Genomic DNA, 20,403 nt, shown 5'->3' on the forward strand with positions numbered 1-20,403 from the left:
TTAATTCTTCGAAAAAATCTAATTTGGCCTATTTGTATAGGGCGTGAATCTAAAAATACTGATGATGGATACAACATACGTACTATGGAAGGTCGTACCTAATGTAAAACATGAAGTTCAAAAGCTATCGTTGATCGGTAATCTTTATAAAAACTGGAAAACAGCATTTAAATCCAAAAACACGTACGTGACAGTTTAATAATTATAGCTTATCAAACTTTATTTTACTTCTCGCGTTGATAAAAATTATTAGAAAGTACATGACATGTGAATTAATTTATTAGGCTCCGAGTAAATTGAGGGGGTTTCCCAAATATCTTGAAATCCCAACATGTTTAACGATCTGCTTTTCGCTTCATCATTACAAATATAAAAAGTAAATTTGAATGTGCCGAAAAAAGGTGTTGGATCGTGTGAAACTGTCTTTCTATAATTTTATTGATAAGTGCGTACAACGGAATTTAAAAATAAAACAAAATGTCAAATGGTGCGGTCATCAATTTTAATATCATTATGGCAACTCAGTGCGCTTATGTCATAGGAAAAAATAAGGAGATAATTATTCTCTTGGAATAGAACTGCTTAATTCACGAATTATTGGGTGGAGTAGACATTTAAGGTTGGTTATTTGTTATTGACTATTACTTCGTCAATATTTGTTTAAAAAAATTAAGGTGTAAATTAAACTCGTACATTTTTACATATCGCAACACTCATTGCACGAACGAAAGTGCTTGTGATGAGCAAAGACGATTAGTAGTGTCGATAAGCCAATATTCTGCAGAAATTAGCCAGAATCTTCAGGTATCTACAAATATAATAAATAACCACCCTCGCATGTGAGGGTACTATGTGGTGGTGCTGTTCTTCTTCCGCTAGTTCAGGTGCTTATTCACAATTGAGGGCTTGTCTGACTACTCCCTACCCATAATCCTATACGGCGGCCATATTTATAAGTCACGAAAGGCGTTGACGCTCACTTGTAATTATTTGCGTTGTATTGTTTTACAGGACCGATGGCTGCGATACGCAAAAAATTAGTGATCGTAGGTGACGGTGCTTGCGGTAAAACATGCCTGCTGATCGTGTTCAGCAAGGACCAATTCCCGGAAGTGTACGTGCCTACCGTGTTCGAAAACTACGTCGCCGACATCGAGGTTGATGGCAAACAAGTGGAATTGGCGCTGTGGGATACGGCCGGGCAGGAGGACTACGACCGGCTGCGGCCGCTGTCCTACCCCGACACTGACGTGATCCTCATGTGCTTCTCGGTGGACTCGCCCGATTCGCTCGAGAACATCCCCGAGAAGTGGACGCCCGAGGTGAAGCACTTCTGCCCCAATGTGCCCATCATCCTGGTGGGGAACAAGAAGGACTTGCGCAACGACCCGGCCACGATTAACGAGCTCCGCAAGATGAAGCAGGAGCCCGTAAAGCCGCAGGAGGGGCGCGCCATGGCCGAGAAGATCAACGCGTTCGCCTACCTCGAGTGCTCGGCCAAGAGCAAGGAGGGTGTGCGCGAGGTGTTCGAGACCGCCACCCGCGCCGCGCTACAGGTTAAGAAGAAGAAGAAGACTAGGTGTTCTCTGCTGTAATTGTGCCGTTGTTGGGAGACTCTGATTTATGAATGGTTCGCATACTGCCTGAACACTTACGTTTGAAACGACCGGGCTGCAGCCGCGCCGCGGGCTCCGCCTGCCGGCGCCGAGTCTCGCCGCTGCATGCACATCCACTCAGTATTCGTGTGGCTACACTTTCACAATTGGTACTTGTATATTTTATAGATTATCTATAAAGATTAAGCATAAATGCCTTAACAAATGTAGTCGGGGACGAAAGTGGGCCCCCCTGTCTATGGGCCCATGGAATTTTTGTGCTATTCTGTCAAGTTATATAATCAAGTAGCATTTCTTCCTGAATAGATTATTCCTCGCGCCCGTCTCAATGAGACTATTGTTTAGTTTCATATTTTGTATTTTAATTTTTCAATAAAATAGTGATGTATAATGTGTAGGATGTTTGTTTGACTTGGGCGCCCTGACGCAGCCAAGTGCTTGTCAGCTGATGCGTCTCTGAGACGTCCAATCAATCTGATTCTTCTCGTGTAGGGCAGTTTTTTTTGTAATCTATTTGTTTGTGTGAAATCTTAACTTCTGTATGATTACATTGCATGCTAATATAATTTATTAGTAATAAACGAACCCCCATGTTTTAACAATTCTTTTCTAGACTCTTTTTGACTTTTATAAAAATTTAATACAGCATTTATAAATCCGAGGTGTTTAGGATGGGGAAATATTTAAGTTAAAATCAATCATCTATGTTATGTTTTATTAGTATTGTAAGTACAAAATTATCTTTCAAATATACATGAATTAACATAAACTTAGACTTCCTTTTATAATTTAAGATGATATTTTGGATCTACTCCAATTACACTTTTATTAACTAACGGAAGCTTTCACTTTAGGAACCCTAGACATTTTGAGTAGTTGTAGCGGGTTGTAGCGGCGGCGGGGCGCCGACATGAGCTGCCGCTGCAGCGCCGCGTTGGGCGCGCGGTACGGCAGCGCAGCCCCGGCCGGCAGCGCCGCCCCGACCCGCAGCTCCGGCGCCCAGTCCGCGTACAGCAGCGTGTCGGCCGCCGCCAGCCGCCCCGCCGCCGCCGGCGTCACCACGTAGCACAGCCCCTTCTCCAACTCTATCCCGCGAACTAGCCCTGTGAGTGATACAACTATTACTCTACTTATCTTTAATCAACACGTTATTGCCTCGTATGTATCTGATAACGGAATTATTTATGACTTAGCATTACTGAAAGGAAATTTTCAACTAAAATTGGTTGCGTGCCAATAGTTAAAATGCTGAGTTGAATTAGAATTCTTTATCGCACATGTATCTGCGCCGGTCATTGATAAACAGTCATTATTTTGAACAAGTTTTTGGCACTCGTTCGTTCGCGGGCATCATAACTGCGGCATATGAGTATGACCTAGTTACTTTTGATCGTGCAACTCTATCATTTTATTTTTGCATCTCAAATTATTATAGATATTATGACGTCACGTAGGCAAATTACTCAGTCCAAATGTTGTCATTACGTGAGTCACTGCAATGAGGAAACACCAACATTACAGATTTAGTAATTCATTGATAAATTATGTTTGTTGAAGCTATTTCCAGAGGCTCTAAATTTCTCGTTAAACATGTGACTAAGTAATCCTAAAATATTAAATGAGCTAAATTTAAAACAAACATAACATCGGGTTCCAGATCTGCTAAAACCTTTTGACCATATTTATAGTGGTTGGGAAGCCAAGAGGGGATTTTTGGAGTTACTTGAGCGCGTCAGATTAAGATATGGGGGATACCTTCCATCCTGTTGAGTACCTCCACCAAGTATGCATCCTTGAAACCGAGCCGCGAGTCCAGGACAGCCCGTTAAAATAGTAAAAGAAAATCGCCATCTTGAAATACTCGAGCGCGTCAGATTAAGATATGGTGGATTAATTACTTGTTAATATTTAATGGGCCCATTTCAATAATCTGACGACTTTAGCGATCCGTAAGCGAGGTCACAAACCTGCGAAAAAAAATCGCGACCTTACTCGAGCGCGTTCGATTTTTATTTTATTTCTAAGGGAATAATGCAAGAAACGCGAAATAAAAAAAACTGCCGATTTGCGCAAGCGCGAGTGTCAAAAATCGTTTATAAGTTGAATGCGCTCAGCTCTTTTCCCTTTCACTTTTTCGCTATCTCCGACTCCAATTTGTAAATTAAGCTCATTTTATTTTATTTATAGGTATTATCTAAGTATAACTTAGGGGTGTTAAAATTAATTGTTATTTATATTTTTAGTTGTTGCAATTTTTTTTTCTTTCTTTCTCTTACACTGTCCTCATATAGCCCTCCGTTGCCATTATTATAATAATACGGTTTTAACGAAATCATTGAATAATTGTTAATAATAGGGGATCCCAAGATGCTAAATTTGAAGTTACTCGGACTTAGAAAAAAAAACGATTTTCACAACATTTATTCTTATAGTATATGTATATATATATGCACGACAGTTTTTTTTAATATTATCATGAAAAATGATTTTTTTAATCGTCAGTATAAGGATACTGCTCCAAATTAATGTCAGATTAAGGTTTCACATAACTGGGACATCAATCTGAACATATCTGTACCTATAATAATCTGACACGCACGAGTAGATGGCGGTTTTTTTTTTTTGCAACTTTGTGACTCTGCCGTATGCTTATGGATAGCTGAAATCGTCAGATTATTTAAATAGACACTTTTGTAGGGTCCATTTAACAACCCCTTTGAATATCTGACGCGCTCGAGTATTTTTTTTTTTTTTCAAATATAATCGTGAGTTAACTACTAATATTATAATTCTTTACACTTGGACTGCTGAACCGATTTAGATTAAATTTGGTATGGAGATATTTTCGAGACCCGGTAAAGGAAATAGGATAGCTTTGGATCATCATTCTACGCAAAGACGCGAGTAGAAGCTAGTATAGGATATAAATATAGCTGAAACAAACCGTGTCCGTAGCACCGTAGCGGAGTCTCTTTGAGCGTGTATACCTTGTCGGTATCTCCCTCGTGTTTGCACAGCGCTACTATTTTACCGTTGATCACCCGCGCAATGTTGTCTTCATTGATTCTAACATTCAACGCGATGTATAAGTTGCGTAGATCCACTCTGAAAACAATTATTATGTGAAGTTTTGAACCTACAAGTAAAAAAAAAAACAAGTCTTAGTAAATAAATATTAGCCTGTCACTCCCACAGTTGAGACTAATTAGAATCCATAAAGCCATTTGGGCTATAGGACTAAAGTAAAACAAGTGCGAGTCGAACTCGCGCACGAAGGGTTCCGTACCATTACGCAATAAACGGCAAATAAATCACGTTTGTTTGTATGGGAGCCCCACTTAAATATTTATTTTATTCTATTTTTAGTATATGTTGATAAAGCGGCAACAGAAATACATCATGTGTGAAAATTTCAACTGTCTAGCTATCACGGTTCAAGAGATACAGCCTGGTGACAGACAGACGGACAGTGGAGTATTAGTAATAGGGTCCCGTTTTTACCCTTTAAGTACGAAACCCTAAAAAGACATGCATTGTTGCATACACACGAAAAGCGGCGGTCAGGTAAAACGGGCCTTTTATACATATAAATCAAAAAGCCTACTGATTGGTTTCACGAAAATGTTTGATAATTAATTATTAAACTCCGAGAGACACTAAAACACGTCTTAACCTCCTTACGCGGGGTGTGGGGGGGGGGGGGGTACAAGTTTTTGTACCTACATATTAATATATTCTAAGCGTTTATAGAATAACTAGAGTACCAAATTCAAAAACAAAACAACTACTCCTGGGTCTCCGGAAGTTAAGTCTCATGCAATCTAAAATATAGGTGAGCAAAAAAAATGGGTCAGTACGAACTAATTTCATCCACCACCTGCTATCAAAAGGTTGTCTGAAAGAGATTGCTTTAAAGCGATAAGACCGCCTGATTCCTACATCAGTTGTTAATTTTAACTATTTGGACGGAAAAGTATTAATTGAGTTAATTAACTTCAAGCTCTGATAAATCCATTCGACCCTCTTAGGAAATTCTACCCTATTACCTTTTCCTAAAGCCAAAATCGCAAAATCTAACAGTTCGATTTATCCACGATTTATCCGAGTTTGAAGTTAAGCGACTCAAATGAATGTTACAATTAAATGATATCATCGAAGGAATTAGCTGCACATAGTGGTGATAAGGGCGATAGATTGCGTTGTCCGCGATGAGTCACGGCTGAGACCGTCTTCATTCACATTCGTACCGGGAACTCAGTAGTAACGGGAAAAGGTGGGCACGCAACTTGCTTGTGAACTACGTGTTTTTGCTAAACGTTTTCAAGGTTAGCTTTTTGTTGACTATACTTTTTAATGTCGTGTCTATGTGTGTGGCGGGGAAACTGAAAGCGATCGAGTTCGGTAAAAATGTGAATAAACAATGCTGTTTACTCTGATCAACGAAGTGAGTTGTGTGTATGGCAAAAAGAGTTTTAGGCATATACCTACTTTTATGCACATTGTGCAGCCCAAACGGCTTCATGGATTCTTAAATACAAGGGGTCGTTATATTTGTTAGTTTGACTTAGTCTGGTTGTACAATGTACAGTCACGTCTAAAAATATCGATACGGACAAAGTGACAAAAATATGTGTACCACCTAAATATATGGGCAATAAGGTTGTGTATATTTTTAGATGTTGGATATTAAAAACACTAAAAAAAATACTTGTTCATCCAAAGCATAGATAAATAAGTAAGCTTACCTATTTCTCTATGATCCAAACTAATTATGTAAATGCGAAAGAAACTATCTGTTACTTTTCGCAGCGAAATTACTGGACCGATTTTGATGATATTTGGCATGTAGTTTCCCAAGTAGGAGTGTGGATATAACTAGTACCTAATATCACAATTAAATTAAAACCAACTTACTCATACGGAACAACGCTCAGCAGGAAGTCGTCAGTGGCATTATTAGTCATCATGCTGCCAAAATAGGCCAAAAAGTTTAGGTATCTCTCCTCCTTAGGCGGCAGCGAGAAATTGCCCTTAACACTATTAGCGTTTGACACTATGAGGGCATAATCCAACTCATTCTGTATCTTAATGGGTTTGAAAAGATAGTTATACTGGTACTTATAATACAGAGATGTGACTGTGTCGGAGTCAAGGTAATGTGCGTATTTCTTCTTTGGGTTTTTAGAGTCAATTTGAAGTATGAATGTTGGTTGTAGAAGTATGGTTATTAGGGCCATGAACTGGAGCCCTAGAGCGTTGACCATGCCCATGGTGTTGACGATCCATGGCAGCTCGCGGAAGCGGGGCTCGTTGTGGCAGTAGGCGATGAGTTGTTGCACGGCTGTCGCATAGCGTCTCGGGTTATCCATTGTGCTAATGATACCGATGTTCAACATCCTGGAACAAAACATTTTGTAAACATTGGGTAGGATTACTGTGCGCGTGTTTAAGAGCCAACAGGAGTGGTCATTTCTCCATACAAACGTACTCGACTGTTTCCTCCGTGGTTTTTGAAGCTAGAGCAATGATTTTTTCAACACAGATTAATATTGTCAATATCTGTGTCGGTGTGTTTTGCTTTTTTTGATATTTTTGTTTTTTAAGGCGCTAGAGCCCTTCACACATGGCCAAAAATGGCCTCACTGACTATGCCGCAATGAGAGGCGTGGTATTCAAAACTGATATCAATTAGCCAAAAAATCAAAACAGTCCGACACAGACAATTTCATAATCATTTAGATTTCCAAATTTGGTTACGATTGGTTAAGTTTTGGAGGAGGAAACAGTCGAGTACAAAACCTCGATTTTTGAGATTTTTACGCAGGATTTTTCGCCTAAGCTGCAGTTGTTCTTATCGCACTAATTTTAGGGGCGGGGTCAAGTTTCTAAATACGTACACAGACAGAAAAGTGATGGGCAATAGTCGACATTAAATGTCGATAATCTAGTGATGTGATAAGATCGATAAACCTTTTCAGTCGCGATTTGCCTCTGAGTAGGCGAAGTAAGTAAAATGAGTATGCACTTTGGCCTCAGGGGATATCGTTTAACACTATTTATTATTCCTTGGTTCATACAAAGCTGAGCTGACGCACTAGCTACGAGATTAAGTCCTGGTAACCCGCGAAAAAGGGAGGGGAAAAGTCGGCTTCTGCGGTACAGTTTGCCTCTATTTCTACATATCTGTTGCTATGAGATCAAATTTGGTATAATTATTGTGTAAATTAGGGACGAATAATTTATTTTAGAAATAATAGTTTCACATTTTCATACACAAATCTGAATATATGAACGAAACATTAAAATCATATATAATTTTTGGTCACTGGTTTGCTCTTTAGAAGCAAATTGTGGTGATTTGCACTAAAAATTAATTACACAATTTAGTCCATTTATTCGTTATTTAGAAAAGTATCAGTTCTAAGTACGTATTCATACATTTGATTGTAAAAAGAATTAGTAATACTTTGGTTAAAATATTGTTTTATATTTTACAATTTTCACTATTATTCTAAAATTTATTTTAAATAAAGTATTACTTTTATTAAATCGTTTATGACGTGATCTTATTAAGTATGTATATGAAAAGGGCTCCACGAGGCGAAATACTTTTTACGCCAATTATTTTCTTTTTTTTTATTTACAACAAAGACGAAAGTTCGAGAAAAATGTGGTTACTTAATAATTGCCTAACTTGTTGAAAAAATAACTTTACATACTATCAACTTATAACCGTAGTTTTTACCACCATATTTTTTTCTAATTTTTAAAAGAATATTTAATACCTTTAAAATAATATCTGTCTGTCTGTCTGACTGTCTGTCAATCTATCTGTCAGTCTGTCACCAGGCTGTATCTCATGAACCGTGATAGCTAGACAGTTGCAATTTTTACAGATGATGTATTTCTGTTGCCGCTATAACAAGAAATACTAAAAACAGAATAAAATAAATATTTAAGTGGGGCTCCCCAAACAACAAACGTGATTTTTTGCTGTTTTTTGCGTAATGGTACGTTTGCGTTTTTTGTTAAGAGCCCGTTGTCGATTTGAAAACGCGCGAAGATACGACTTTTACACAGTAACCGAACGCCGGCCGCTGCTTGAAATAACGCGACCGCCTAAACAATATTGATACTTTCGCAACATTATGCGTCACTTTATAACTTTAATTAGGTTAAAATAAAACTTTCGGTAAATTTGATATAATCGTTTATTACTCTTAACAATTTACCTATGTATTCATATAATACATACAAATTATATAGCATGATGATAATGATTTGCACTAAGGCAATATCTTATATATATATAATCATCTTACTCGCGTTATCCCAGCCTTTTTGCCACGGCTCATGGAAGTCTGCTGGGGTCCGCTTGGCAACTAATCCCAAGAATTGGCGTAGGCACTAGTTTTTACGAAAGCGACTGCGATCTGACTTTCCAACGTTCCAACCCAGAGGGGAAACTAGCCTTATGTTGAAATTTGGTTTACAGATAGTTTGAATCCCGGGGAAGGACATAGAATACTTTTTATTCAAGAACTCACCCTTTAAGGGGGTGTAAATTTGTATGGGGAATCAATAAACGCTGAACCGATTAAGATGAAATGAGGTATGGACATAGTTTGAGTCCTGGGGAAGGACATAGGATAGGTTTTACCCCAGAAACACGGGGGGGGGGGGGGGGGTAATGGAAATTTGTATGGGATCCAATAAAACCAATTTGGATGGAATTTGATACTATGGAGATAGTCTTAATCGCTGGGAAGGATGATAATAAATTTTATTTCCAAAGTCATCCTCTTCTCTTCTCCACTCTTCTAACACTCGCTCAACGTGTGGTTGGTTGTACGATGAATACTGCTCAAGACCTGGAACAACTGGAGTGCTTCTGGGTGCAAAGGGTCAGGGGTAACACTCGCTCAACGTGCCGCTGGTAGAGTATGATGGGGAAAACTCAAGACCTGGAACACCTGAAGTGCTGCTGGGTGCAAAGGGTCAGGGGTAACACTCGCTCAACTTGCCGCTGGTAGTGTGTAGTGTACGATGGATACAGCTCAAGACTTGGAACACCTGGAATGCTTCTGGGTGCAAAGAGTCAGGGGTAACACTCGCTCAACGTGCTGCTGGTAGTGTATGATAGGGAAAGCTCCAGACCTGGAACACCTGGAGTGCTGCTGGGTACAAAGGGTCAGGGGTAACGGGTAACACTCGCTCAACGTGCCGCTGGTAGTGTATGATGGGGAAAGCTCCAGATCTGAAACACCTGGAGTGCTGCTGAGTGCAAAGGGTCAAGGGCAAAGGGTGGGTAACACTCGCTCAACGTGTTGTGGGTAGTGTATGACGGAGACAGCTCAAAACCTGGAACACCTGGAGTGCTGCTGGACGCATCGGATCAGGGGTAAAACTCTTTTAAATGAAAATGAAAATGAAATTTTATTGATAACAATCGTTACAGGTCTGTTTATGTTTTATACATATTAAACCTACAATCTACATACACGTGGTAAAGTTGAGGTTTTTTAGGCAGACAGTCTTAATGACAATTATATTTACAATTCATTACATATATGTTTATTTGTTACATTCATCTAACTATATTATATTTAGAATTTATAATTATTTATACGTTTCATGTATTCATTTATATATTTCAAATTCATAATTTATCATTATATTATAAGGTAAGTGGCATGTCAAAAAATTCATTGTAGTCATAGAACATATTAGTAAGGAGCCACTTGTTTAGCCTAGATTTAAAACCGGCGGTGGAAGATGCATTTCTGACGCATTCCGGGAGGCGGTTAAATACTGATGGTCCGAGACAATAGACCGATTTCGCCGACTTCGCTAGTCTGTGGTGCTCTGCTACTAATCTATCTGCATGTTTGTTGCTACGTAGGGGGTACCTTAGGTTTGTACCTCAAGTACCTTTTAATCTGAAGTTGGTAGAGTATGCTGTAGGCAGGTTAAGTTCTTCATGACCTGGAACACCTGGAGGGCTGCCAGATGAAGCAGGCACCTGACCAGAGCTACCACACGTTTAACATGCAGTAGGTACTGGGGGTTAAAAGGGGGTGGAAGTTCTGATAACAATAAATGAACCTGAGTTCCACTAAGTACAGCCAGGGTTCATCATCAGCTCTATCTTGGGTACTGCTCTCCCATTTGCTCATCAAGACGTGTCAGAAGACCAAAACAGCGTGTGCCTATATTGCACCAAACCTGAGTTCCACTAGGTACAGCCAGGGTTCAGCATCAGCTCTATCTTGGGTACTGCTCTCCCAAGTGTTCATCAAGACGTGTCGGAGGACCAAAACAGCGTGTGCCTATGTTGCACGAAACCTGAGTTCCACTAGGTACAGCCAGGGTTAAGCATCAGCTCCATCTTGGGTACTGCTCTCCTAATTGCTCATCAAGACGTGTCGAATAACCAAAACAGCGTGTGCCTATGTTGCACGAAACCTGATTTCCACTAGGTACAGCCAGGGTTCAGCATCAGCTCCATCTTGGGTACTGCTCTCCTAATTGCTCATCAAGACGTGTCGGAAGACCAAAACAGCGTGTGCCTATGTTGCACCAAACCTGCGTTCCACTAGGTACAGCCAGGGTTCAGCATCAGCTCCATCTTGGGTACTGCTCTCCTAATTGCTCATCAAGACGTGTCGAATAACCAAAACAGCGTGTGCCTATGTTGCACGAAACCTGATTTCCACTAGGTACAGCCAGGGTTCAGCATCAGCTCCATCTTGGGTACTGCTCTCCTAATTGCTCATCAAGACGTGTCGGAAGACCAAAACAGCGTGTGCCTATGTTGCACCAAACCTGCGTTCCACTAGGTACAGCCAGGGTTCAGCATCAGCTCCATCTTGGGTACTGCTCTCCTAATTGCTCATCAAGACGTGTCGAATAACCAAAACAGCGTGTGCCTATGTTGCATGAAACCTGATTTCCACTAGGTACAGCCAGGGTTCAGCATCAGCTCCATCTTGGGTACTGCTCTCCTAATTGCTCATCAAGACGTGTCGGAAGACCAAAACAGCGTGTGCCTATGTTGCACCAAACCTGCGTTCCATTAGGTACAGCCAGGGTTCAGCATCAGCTCTATCTTGGGTACTGCTCTCCCAAGTGCTCTTCAAGACGTGTCGGAAGACCAAAACAGCGTGTGCCTATGTTGCACGAAACCTGATTTCCACTAGGTACAGCCAGGGTTCAGCATCAGCTCCATCTTGGGTACTGCTCTCCTAATTGCTCATCAAGACAGACCAAAACAGCGTGTGCCTATGTTGCACTAAACCTGCGTTCCACTAGGTACAGCCAGGGTTCAGCATCAGCTCAGCTCTATGTATACTAAAACCTTCTCCAGAATGTAACAAACACTTTTCTAAAAATCGCATCAAAATCGGTTCAGCCAAATGCGAGATAATCGCGAACAAACATACATACATACATATACATACAAACATACGGGTCAAACTGAGAACCTCCTTTTTTTGAAGGCGGTTAATAAACAAGTACTTACAACCCAAGGATTAAAGTTTCTGGTCGCAGTTTACACGCACACAGTACAGCCAAACACGCAAACAAATATAACTTTATACACGGCGAGCGACGCACACAATGATAAATAACTTCGTCGTCGTCGATGCAACGTGCGGAGCCGATCAACAAACGTCCTGCCTCTACCAGCTCCCGCGCGGGACTGAGGCCGCGAGCGCGTGTCACCGATGTTATACCAGAAAAAGGAGAAGTTTTTAAAAAATCGTCAGAATATAAAAGTTGCAATTTAAATAAAATGAAGTACAGCAACAGTTAAGGTAAACATTGCAGATTATTTGAGTATGCAATCTACGTCGAAAATAAGTAGATTTTCGGAGAAATTGTCACTTGTTTTGAGGTCATTTCTGGAGAAAATTGAATTCGTTTAACTTTCATTTCCTCGAACTCTAAGTCATATAACAACAATGTAATCTGATAAACCTAGAGTACAGAATATGTGTAATACAAATTTACCATTTTTAGCAGTCCAAACTTTACGAAATTTACAAATAAGAGCATCAAAGTCAGTGCTTTACACGCGTTTACCTAAACGTCCATCAGAAAAAAATTCATTACTAATTTAGTAAGCCTTTTTTCAAAAAAATGATCTGATAAACCTAGAGATAAGAAGTCGTGCTAATAGAAACCAGTACTTGTTATTTCAATTAGGTAACAAAAGGTGTACAATTTCACAAAAGAAATCTATCAACTTTACATTTTTGCGACTAAAATCGTAACCGGGCTCTTAATAGCTTTTGAACTTTTTTTATGTGGGAATGCTTCGAATACATTTTTCTAGACATCATTCCGAATCTAATGAGGTATCATACGTATTTTTAGGAGTTAGTATCTCTATTAGTGGCAGCCGTACAAGCCCAATTTCAAAGAAAAACCGCAAATGGATGTACAAGTTAGCCGTTTGGCACACGCATACTGAGGTCAAAACAAAATTTTTGACCCGCAGTTCCTAAAAAAATCCCTTAGGAAGGGTGTGCTACAACATTTTTTTTTTGTATGGAAAAAAACATTTTTTTTTTCAAAAACCTATCGTGTGTGGTATCATACGAAAGGGCTTTTTGAGGCGATTCTAAAAGTATACCAAATCATTACATTTTAGCCATTTTCTTTTGTAAATTAAAACAAATAGAATTTTCAAAACATACCAAGTTTGGGGTCAAGTTAAAGGGTTAAAGAGGTATTTCCCGTTGGATATATGGATATTACGTATCCTTGTATGATTAATATGTACCGTATCTGCAGTACAGTTCCATAAGTCTCGTAAAATAGGTATTGAAGTAGAACGGCCGGTCCGGGCCGTAGCAACTACGCTCGCATTCCATTGCTATTGTTCTGTTTATAAGTTATTGATATACCCGACAAAAAAAAACAAAAAAGTGTTTTTTGTTTAATTTAGTTTAATTTGTATACTTTTAGTTTGTCATATATGTTAATACCTACAGTATTAAGTTATTTGTTATAGGTTAAGTGTGCGCTCACCGATAAAATGTATTTTGCGTGAAAAAACAATTAATTCTCGTGTAAGTGAATATTATGTATTCTTATGAGAAAATAAAGATCTTTAAACCTAACTGTGTCACTTTGTATTTAAAAAAAAACTAAATAAAATTATTTTTAAAATTCCTTTTTTTGGGTTAGATATGAGGAAATCACGTATCATTTTTGGTATATTGTAAAAAAAAAAATCAGCCATATCGTATCTGGAGGAGCCCAAACTTGGTATGTTTTGAAAATTCTTTTTGTTTCAATTTAAGAAAAATGGCTAAAATGTAATGATGTGATATATTTTCAGAATCGCTTCAAAAAGCCCTTTCGTATGATAGATAAGAGAAGAATACGATAGGTTTAAAAAAAAAAGTTTTTTTATACAAAAAAAAAAGATTTTTTATACAAAAAAAAGTTTCAGCACTTCTCCCTTGGGAGGGGATTTTTTTTTAGGAACTGCGGGTCGATAATTTTGTTTTGACCTTTAGTATACGTGTACCAAACGGCTAACCTGTACATCGATTTGCGGTTTTTTAATGCGAACAGCTTACACTATATTTTTAACCACCTTGAACGTTTTGTAGACTAGACTATTGTCCCAAATTGGGGTTTCTTATTCATTCCGACCAGGATTAGGAGCTCTTCAAACATACCTATTTTAATCAAAATCTGACTCATAAATAAAAAACGGACCATTAATAAAACTGTATAATTACATCAACGTAAGAAATATCTCATGTCACATGTTTCTTTGTTATGATAATTTTATCTAACCTGAGGCTTTCTTTTTTTCTAATCAACGAAGCCGGAGAGCGACAAATTTGTTTTTCATCACACTTGCTCGAAAAGATCTTATTTCATGCAGGTGTACTGAAGGGAAAACAAAAGGCCTATATTGTTCCCGCGGGAGTTATAGCTTTCTTTTTTTAATTAGATATGTCACTAATTCATACGAAGTACGAACCAAGTAAGTTATAAGTAAAATACTTTGTTTAAAGTATAAGGGTGTGTAAGGGAGTTTTACTTCTAAAATACTGACAATTATAATTTAGTATTTTTGTTTATAATATTTAATTGGATTAATTTAATAGCCGTTTAAAATATTTTTACACAAAATTTTCTATCGTGGCTGAATGCCGAAGGTCTGTGCCTTAGATGCCTAACCTGTCAAGAAATGACAATATGGCGGACGAATATTTGAAATGTCACCGTATTTTATAATTATTTCCCTGAAAATTTAGTTTTTCATCACAAGTGTAACGAAAACCATTGTGTGTAACTCCGGAGGTAAGAATATTGTAAACTCCTCCTTTACAAAATCTCACTTACCCCCCTCGTTGCACAATGTAGGTACTAATAGCACAGCGTGTCGAAAGTTGATACTTTCCGCACGGAAACGAGAAAAGAAATGATTGTTTTTTTACTCTCCTGTAAAAGTCAAAATGTTATTTGGATTGCAGGTTGTAGAAGGATATTGAATTCAGCTACCTAAAATCAAGAAGTTAAATCACAATAACAGGAAATAAGTAAACGCTCAGTGGTGGTAGCGAGCTAAGCTAACAGAAAAAGTTTGTAAGAACTAGCTATAGCCTATGATATGCCTATATAGCGGGCCGCGACCGCGACGCGACTTGCAGGCATAAGGTCCGTGAGCGCAAATGACGTGCGCGTCTGTGTGCGTGCACCACACACACGGGGATATGGCGGCGCCGCCCCCGTCAGCGCGACGGAGATAATCAGTTTGAAATCTCAAAATTGAGAATTCGCTCAGCTCCTGTTGGCTCTTAAGTTTTGGGTAAGTAAAATTAATCAAATCTCAAATCTAATAAAATCGCATTCAATAGGCCAGGGGTCGGCAAACCGCGGCTTTTGGGGCTACAAATAATAGATAGGTACTTGGTTCTTAGACCACTTTCTTTCTTTGAAGTTCTTAAAACTGGCAATCTCTACTGTACTAGTACCTTTATGCTTATGCACCTAATGGCTAATTATTTTTATTAATAAGTAGGTACGCTTTTATGTCTTAGCTAGAGCCAGATCATAGGATTGGCTATTTTACGATCAATCACTATGAATTAGCTAAAATTGGCTTATACTTATAATTAAAATGCATAACATTTATTTTTTCCGAGACTTGAACCCAGGACCCTTAGTTAGTTCTTTAGCCAGATTTACTACCACTTATAGATTAAACCTAAGCAAACAGGCAAGCGACACAAGGCGCCAAATCTTAAAATACGCCATTAATGTTTATAAGTTTTAAGAAAACTACATTTGTCATTATTCTATTTTGGTCAGCAGTTTGATGAATTATTTACTTCTGTCTAATCTTTTGCTATGACTAATCTCAAGATACGAAAATAGGTACGAGTACAGATCAAAATGACTGCCTACGACAGCACAACAGCGTTGTAAGACATGTTTGTGTGAGATTTTAATATAGGTACTGCCGGTTGACTGGCTACCTGTGACGTTAAGCAAAACCTACGCAGGTCCCGTGTAAAATTAGGAAAATGTTCAATCAAGTAGAAGAACAACCAAAATAGCCGTTTGGGCGTTTTCGAGTGACTGAACGCCGTATCGAGAAACCTGCAGTTGCGACAGCAGGCGTTTCACATGCGCGTTGCCCACACCTTAGCGCACAATCACAATCAGTGGAAATTCGTTTTTTAGGGTTCCGTACCTCAAAAGGAAAAAAACGGACCCCTTATAGGATCACTCGCGCGTCTCGTCAATTTTAAACTGAAAAACAAGTTTCGGTTTAGTCCAAAACTAAGGGACATTTGCGATTGAGGTAGGTACCTAAATGTAAGTAAGTAGAGTAACGATGGCAGTCGTCCTTTGTACTGGGAAATGTACAGGTCCTAACATAAGCGTTAAAACGACTTGCGTTGTCCTACATGGAGTCCAGTAAGTAAGATACCCAGTTCAGTATAAAATTATTATTATTATTATTATTATTTGTATCTCTTTCGATATCACGGGCCTATAAATCCCGGTCTTTTGATAGGCTTGCGTGGGGATATAGATCCAACACGTAGAGGCCCCCTTGGAGAGCTTTAATGTCATGTAGAACGCCTGCTGGAACCCGTTCACAGGCGCAACAATAGACACCCATGAACCGGTCGCAGCAGGCATTGGGACTATTGCAGAAAAAGTGAACAGTATACCGGTCTATGGATTGAAGTTTGGGTGGACAATGAGACTGGGCTATTGTAAAGAACTCCGGACACCTGCCATAACAATGTTAAAACACGTTATCGAGGCAGGTGGTGACTTGCCGCTGACTAGATGGGCCCCTGAAACTGCCGTCGTGAAGACGACCAGGAGCAACACCGGTGTGAGCGGCTCAGGGGTTTCGAGAGGTGTGCGCCGCTTTCTACCCAGTGGCTGTTAGCAGCCACTGTGCCAACTCGCGTCTTATGCATCTTTCACTTCCACCCCTGGAGCATATAGCTCTTACGACTCCCCTCTGGACGGCCAATGAAGGCAAGCCAGAGCTGAGAGTCCTGCGGGTCCCCTTGGGATCCACTCCGACCGACGAAGACACGCCGGAGACGGAGACCCTGACCGACTCTCTGGAGCACTCGGGTCCGTGGGGTCGTCACTCCCCAACAGCTCGCCACAAGCTGCCCTGCGGGCTTATTATTATTATTATTATTTCATTTTAGACAGGCAGCTGATGCTGGTACGTCTAAATCATAGTTCACTTAGCACAGTTAGCATAGTTTGTCTAGTCTATTTTTAAATTGATTAACACTTGCAGAGTTCACAACTTCTGAGGGTAATTTGTTCCAAGCCTTTACTACTCGGTTTGCAATAAATTGGAAAAATATCAAAATAAAAATAAGCAACTAACCTTTCGGGTGTCTTCAAGTGTGTGAACGCGGGGCCAAGCAGTGGTTCCTCAACCACAGTAGCCGACACGGACCCAGCCGGCGTGAACTCGCTCTGCCCAGGGTCCAGGTCCAACACCAGCGTGGGTCCGCACGCCAGCATTCTGTTCACGTAATAGCGGAGGAAGGAGCTCTTGCCTGAGCCTTTACCGCCGCATACGATTCCTCTGCTTTGTTGCTCTGGAAGAGATTGCAAAGCTATATTATAAAGTAGTAGGTTGGTAGGTAGGTAAGTAGTAGGTAGGTCTGTTAAGAAGATACATTTGTTTTGCAATGCTTTTTGTACAAGAGTTCCCACTACACATCCTAGATAGTAAAATGACAATTTGATTGCCTCAATTTATCCATCTGATCTGACTTTCTAGTTCAAAATCAGAATGATTGGACAGTAAACTAGTCAAACTGTAATTTTAGTAAATTTTTCAATGAGGGCTATCGTTTTTTTGCTCACCAGTTGGCGCCTCTGTTGATGGTGGTCCAAAAGACTAAAGAACAGCTGTCAGTCATTGAAGTGACATTTGACATTTCGAACTATGGAAAAGACCACCATCTACATTAGCGCCCCTAGAGGCGAATTCATACGCGTTAGCCTTCATTAAAGGAAAATTTCTTCAAAAAAAGAACACCTTTCAGGCAAGATTCTAACTGGTCCAATAACTTAAGTAACTGAGTTACCAATGGTTTTTTTTTCCTTTAATTAAAGTTTTTTTAGTATCGCTTGCAGACATTGAAGTTTGATAAAATATTGTCTTCGGTTACCGCAATAGTTACTCATGAAATAAAACTATGAAAACGATAATAAATTAAATGATAAATTCAATATATGCGATATAATCCATTGTATAAATTAATACTGTATTGTATTGCAATTTGGTACAAATACAACTTCTTAAATGCAATAATTTCTTACATTACAGTATAATGGCATTTCTAAGTAACAGTATTCAAAAAAATCTTACTATATCCATGTTGCAAAGCTTGGCTCCAACAAGGATTCTCTTCAAAACTCTTCCAAGGTTTCATAAGGTACAGTGAGCAACCCAAAAAGTCCGATGCTTTTCTAAAGCAGCCATCAACATTCTTATTAGTCTTGGAAAACAGATCTGTTATGGTGCAGCTGGTTTCTACAAACTGAGCTACTCTATCATGCAATGGTTGTAACTGTACAACACTATCATGGGGACTGAGGGTGGTTACGATTTCTTCAGCAGCCGCCACAGACAGACCACATCCTGTCAGCTTTCCAAATAACCCATAATAGCCCTTATCATGATCTAGTGTCCGTAAGTATTGAGCACAGTTGTAATTTGGGGCATAAACCCTGTAAGTCTTATCTTGCAGAGTGTAGCCACCAATTTCTACTAAACCTCCCAATGATGTGACTTTAACTTTTCCATGAATGTATATTTCAGCAGGATGCTTAAGGATTAGTATGATGCAATTTTTTCCATAGAAAATATTTACAGGATTGACATAGTTGGTGTCAACTGACTCTGTTGAAGCTTCTCTTTGGAATGTTTCCTCCGATTGTATGGTTTCATCATAAGCAAATGAGCTCTCCTCTACTGGCATGTCTGAACTGGACTCTAAGTCCATGACTTCTGGGTCGTCAAGTACACTTCCCAATTGAGGGAGTAAACTGTCATTTGCATCATTCACACTCTCATCATCCAATGTTGGGAATATACCAGCCTTATTAGTAGCAAACACATTCTGGGCTTCAGATGGCAAGTTTCTAATGGTTGGGTATGTGTAGTCTCCGAGTACATCACTGAGGGTTTGATGGGGCATGTCTACTGCAGTTATAGAAACAAATGAAGGTGATGCAGTATTTGAGTAATCAACAGTGTCTTCTGAATGTCTCTCTAATCCTTTATCAGAAAGTAACTCCTCACTTGAGTCACTTTCCATCTGAATAGATTCTGGACTATAATTCTCAGATTCGGGTACTTGACCTTTTATCCTTTTTCTTTCCTTTATGGAAACTTTAGGATTGTCTCTCAGTTTCAATTTTTCAAATATTTTTGAGGCCAAGCTGCCATCAGGATCGAATGGTTCACTATCGCTGGACTCAACTTCTGAGGCGGAATCTACAGAAGTGCTAGTCATTGAGAAATGATCGTCACTGTCATTGCCTTCATTAATAGAAATAGAGCCTTCAGAGAGGCTTTCGATGTCCTCGTTTATATCAGAAAGAGACACATCACTGGTCTTTGGTAAACTTACATTCTCCTCGAAGCTACTATCTAGATTTGAAGATTTATGTGATTGACCGTCTACAGAATCATCTAAGCTGACAATTGCAGTATCTCTTACGCTTTCGGGTCCTATAAAAGAGATCCGTTGCCGTGTGCTGTTTCCCTCGCTGCTGGATGCCGTCAATTCAAGGTCGGAAAATCCACTTACAGATGTGGAATCATCTTCCTTTTCAACATTAGCCGCGTCTCGAATGAGCCTATTATCGTTTTGTTTGTACCCGTACAGCATTTGCTTTAGTTGTTTCTTCATATTGTCGTCTGTGTTGTGATTCCGTTTTACAACATGCGCTTTTTCGAAAAACTCCATACCTGCAAAGCGATCAATTAAGGCAAGATAGTTCAAGTAAAATCATATGTTTATAGAAAATACTTTGATTTTAGTCTTACAAATCTAATAGCTTTTGTCACTTCTTATTGAAGATTATTTTCAACAGAAATGTTAATACTTTATCAGTTCTACTAACTTAAAAATAAACGCGGTCAACGCCGTCGGTGGTATTATGACATTTTTGACAACACAATGTCAATAAAAGTAACTTAAGGTCCAACTCGTACTTTTGACTCAATCTACTACTACTACCAAATTTTTAC

General features: G+C 39.3%; 2 protein-coding genes across 5 annotated transcripts; one reads left to right on the forward strand and one right to left on the reverse strand.

The window, feature by feature from the left end:
- Positions 1-503: 503 nt before the first annotated feature.
- On the forward strand, positions 504-2,391 carry LOC134749546 (ras-like GTP-binding protein Rho1). 3 transcript variants are annotated; one of them, XM_063684529.1, is made up of 2 exons: positions 504-619; positions 1,012-2,391. In XM_063684529.1, the coding sequence occupies exon 2, from the start codon at positions 1,017-1,019 to the stop codon at positions 1,593-1,595; it is 579 nt and encodes a 192-aa protein (XP_063540599.1). In that variant the 5' UTR covers positions 504-619; positions 1,012-1,016; the 3' UTR covers positions 1,596-2,391. The 3 variants fall into 3 exon arrangements, with proteins under 3 accessions (XP_063540599.1, XP_063540598.1, XP_063540597.1); XM_063684528.1 differs by lacking the exon at positions 504-619 and adding an exon at positions 691-804; XM_063684527.1 differs by lacking the exon at positions 504-619 and adding an exon at positions 720-884.
- Positions 2,318-20,336, reverse strand: LOC134749537 (polynucleotide 5'-hydroxyl-kinase NOL9). Of its 2 annotated transcripts, none has more exons than XM_063684508.1 (6): positions 20,277-20,336; positions 18,514-20,121; positions 17,518-17,734; positions 6,531-7,013; positions 4,561-4,721; positions 2,318-2,719 (listed from the first exon to the last, which is right to left on the reverse strand). In XM_063684508.1, the coding sequence occupies exons 2-6, from the start codon at positions 20,117-20,119 to the stop codon at positions 2,445-2,447; spliced, it is 2,742 nt and encodes a 913-aa protein (XP_063540578.1). In that variant the 5' UTR covers positions 20,120-20,121; positions 20,277-20,336; the 3' UTR covers positions 2,318-2,444. The 2 variants fall into 2 exon arrangements, with proteins under 2 accessions (XP_063540578.1, XP_063540576.1); XM_063684506.1 differs by having other exon boundaries at positions 20,200-20,314.
- Between the last annotated feature and the right edge of the window lie 67 nt (positions 20,337-20,403).

Source organism: Cydia strobilella, chromosome 18 (genome assembly GCF_947568885.1).
Source record: "Cydia strobilella chromosome 18, ilCydStro3.1, whole genome shotgun sequence".
Classification (NCBI taxonomy): domain Eukaryota; kingdom Metazoa; phylum Arthropoda; class Insecta; order Lepidoptera; family Tortricidae; genus Cydia; species Cydia strobilella.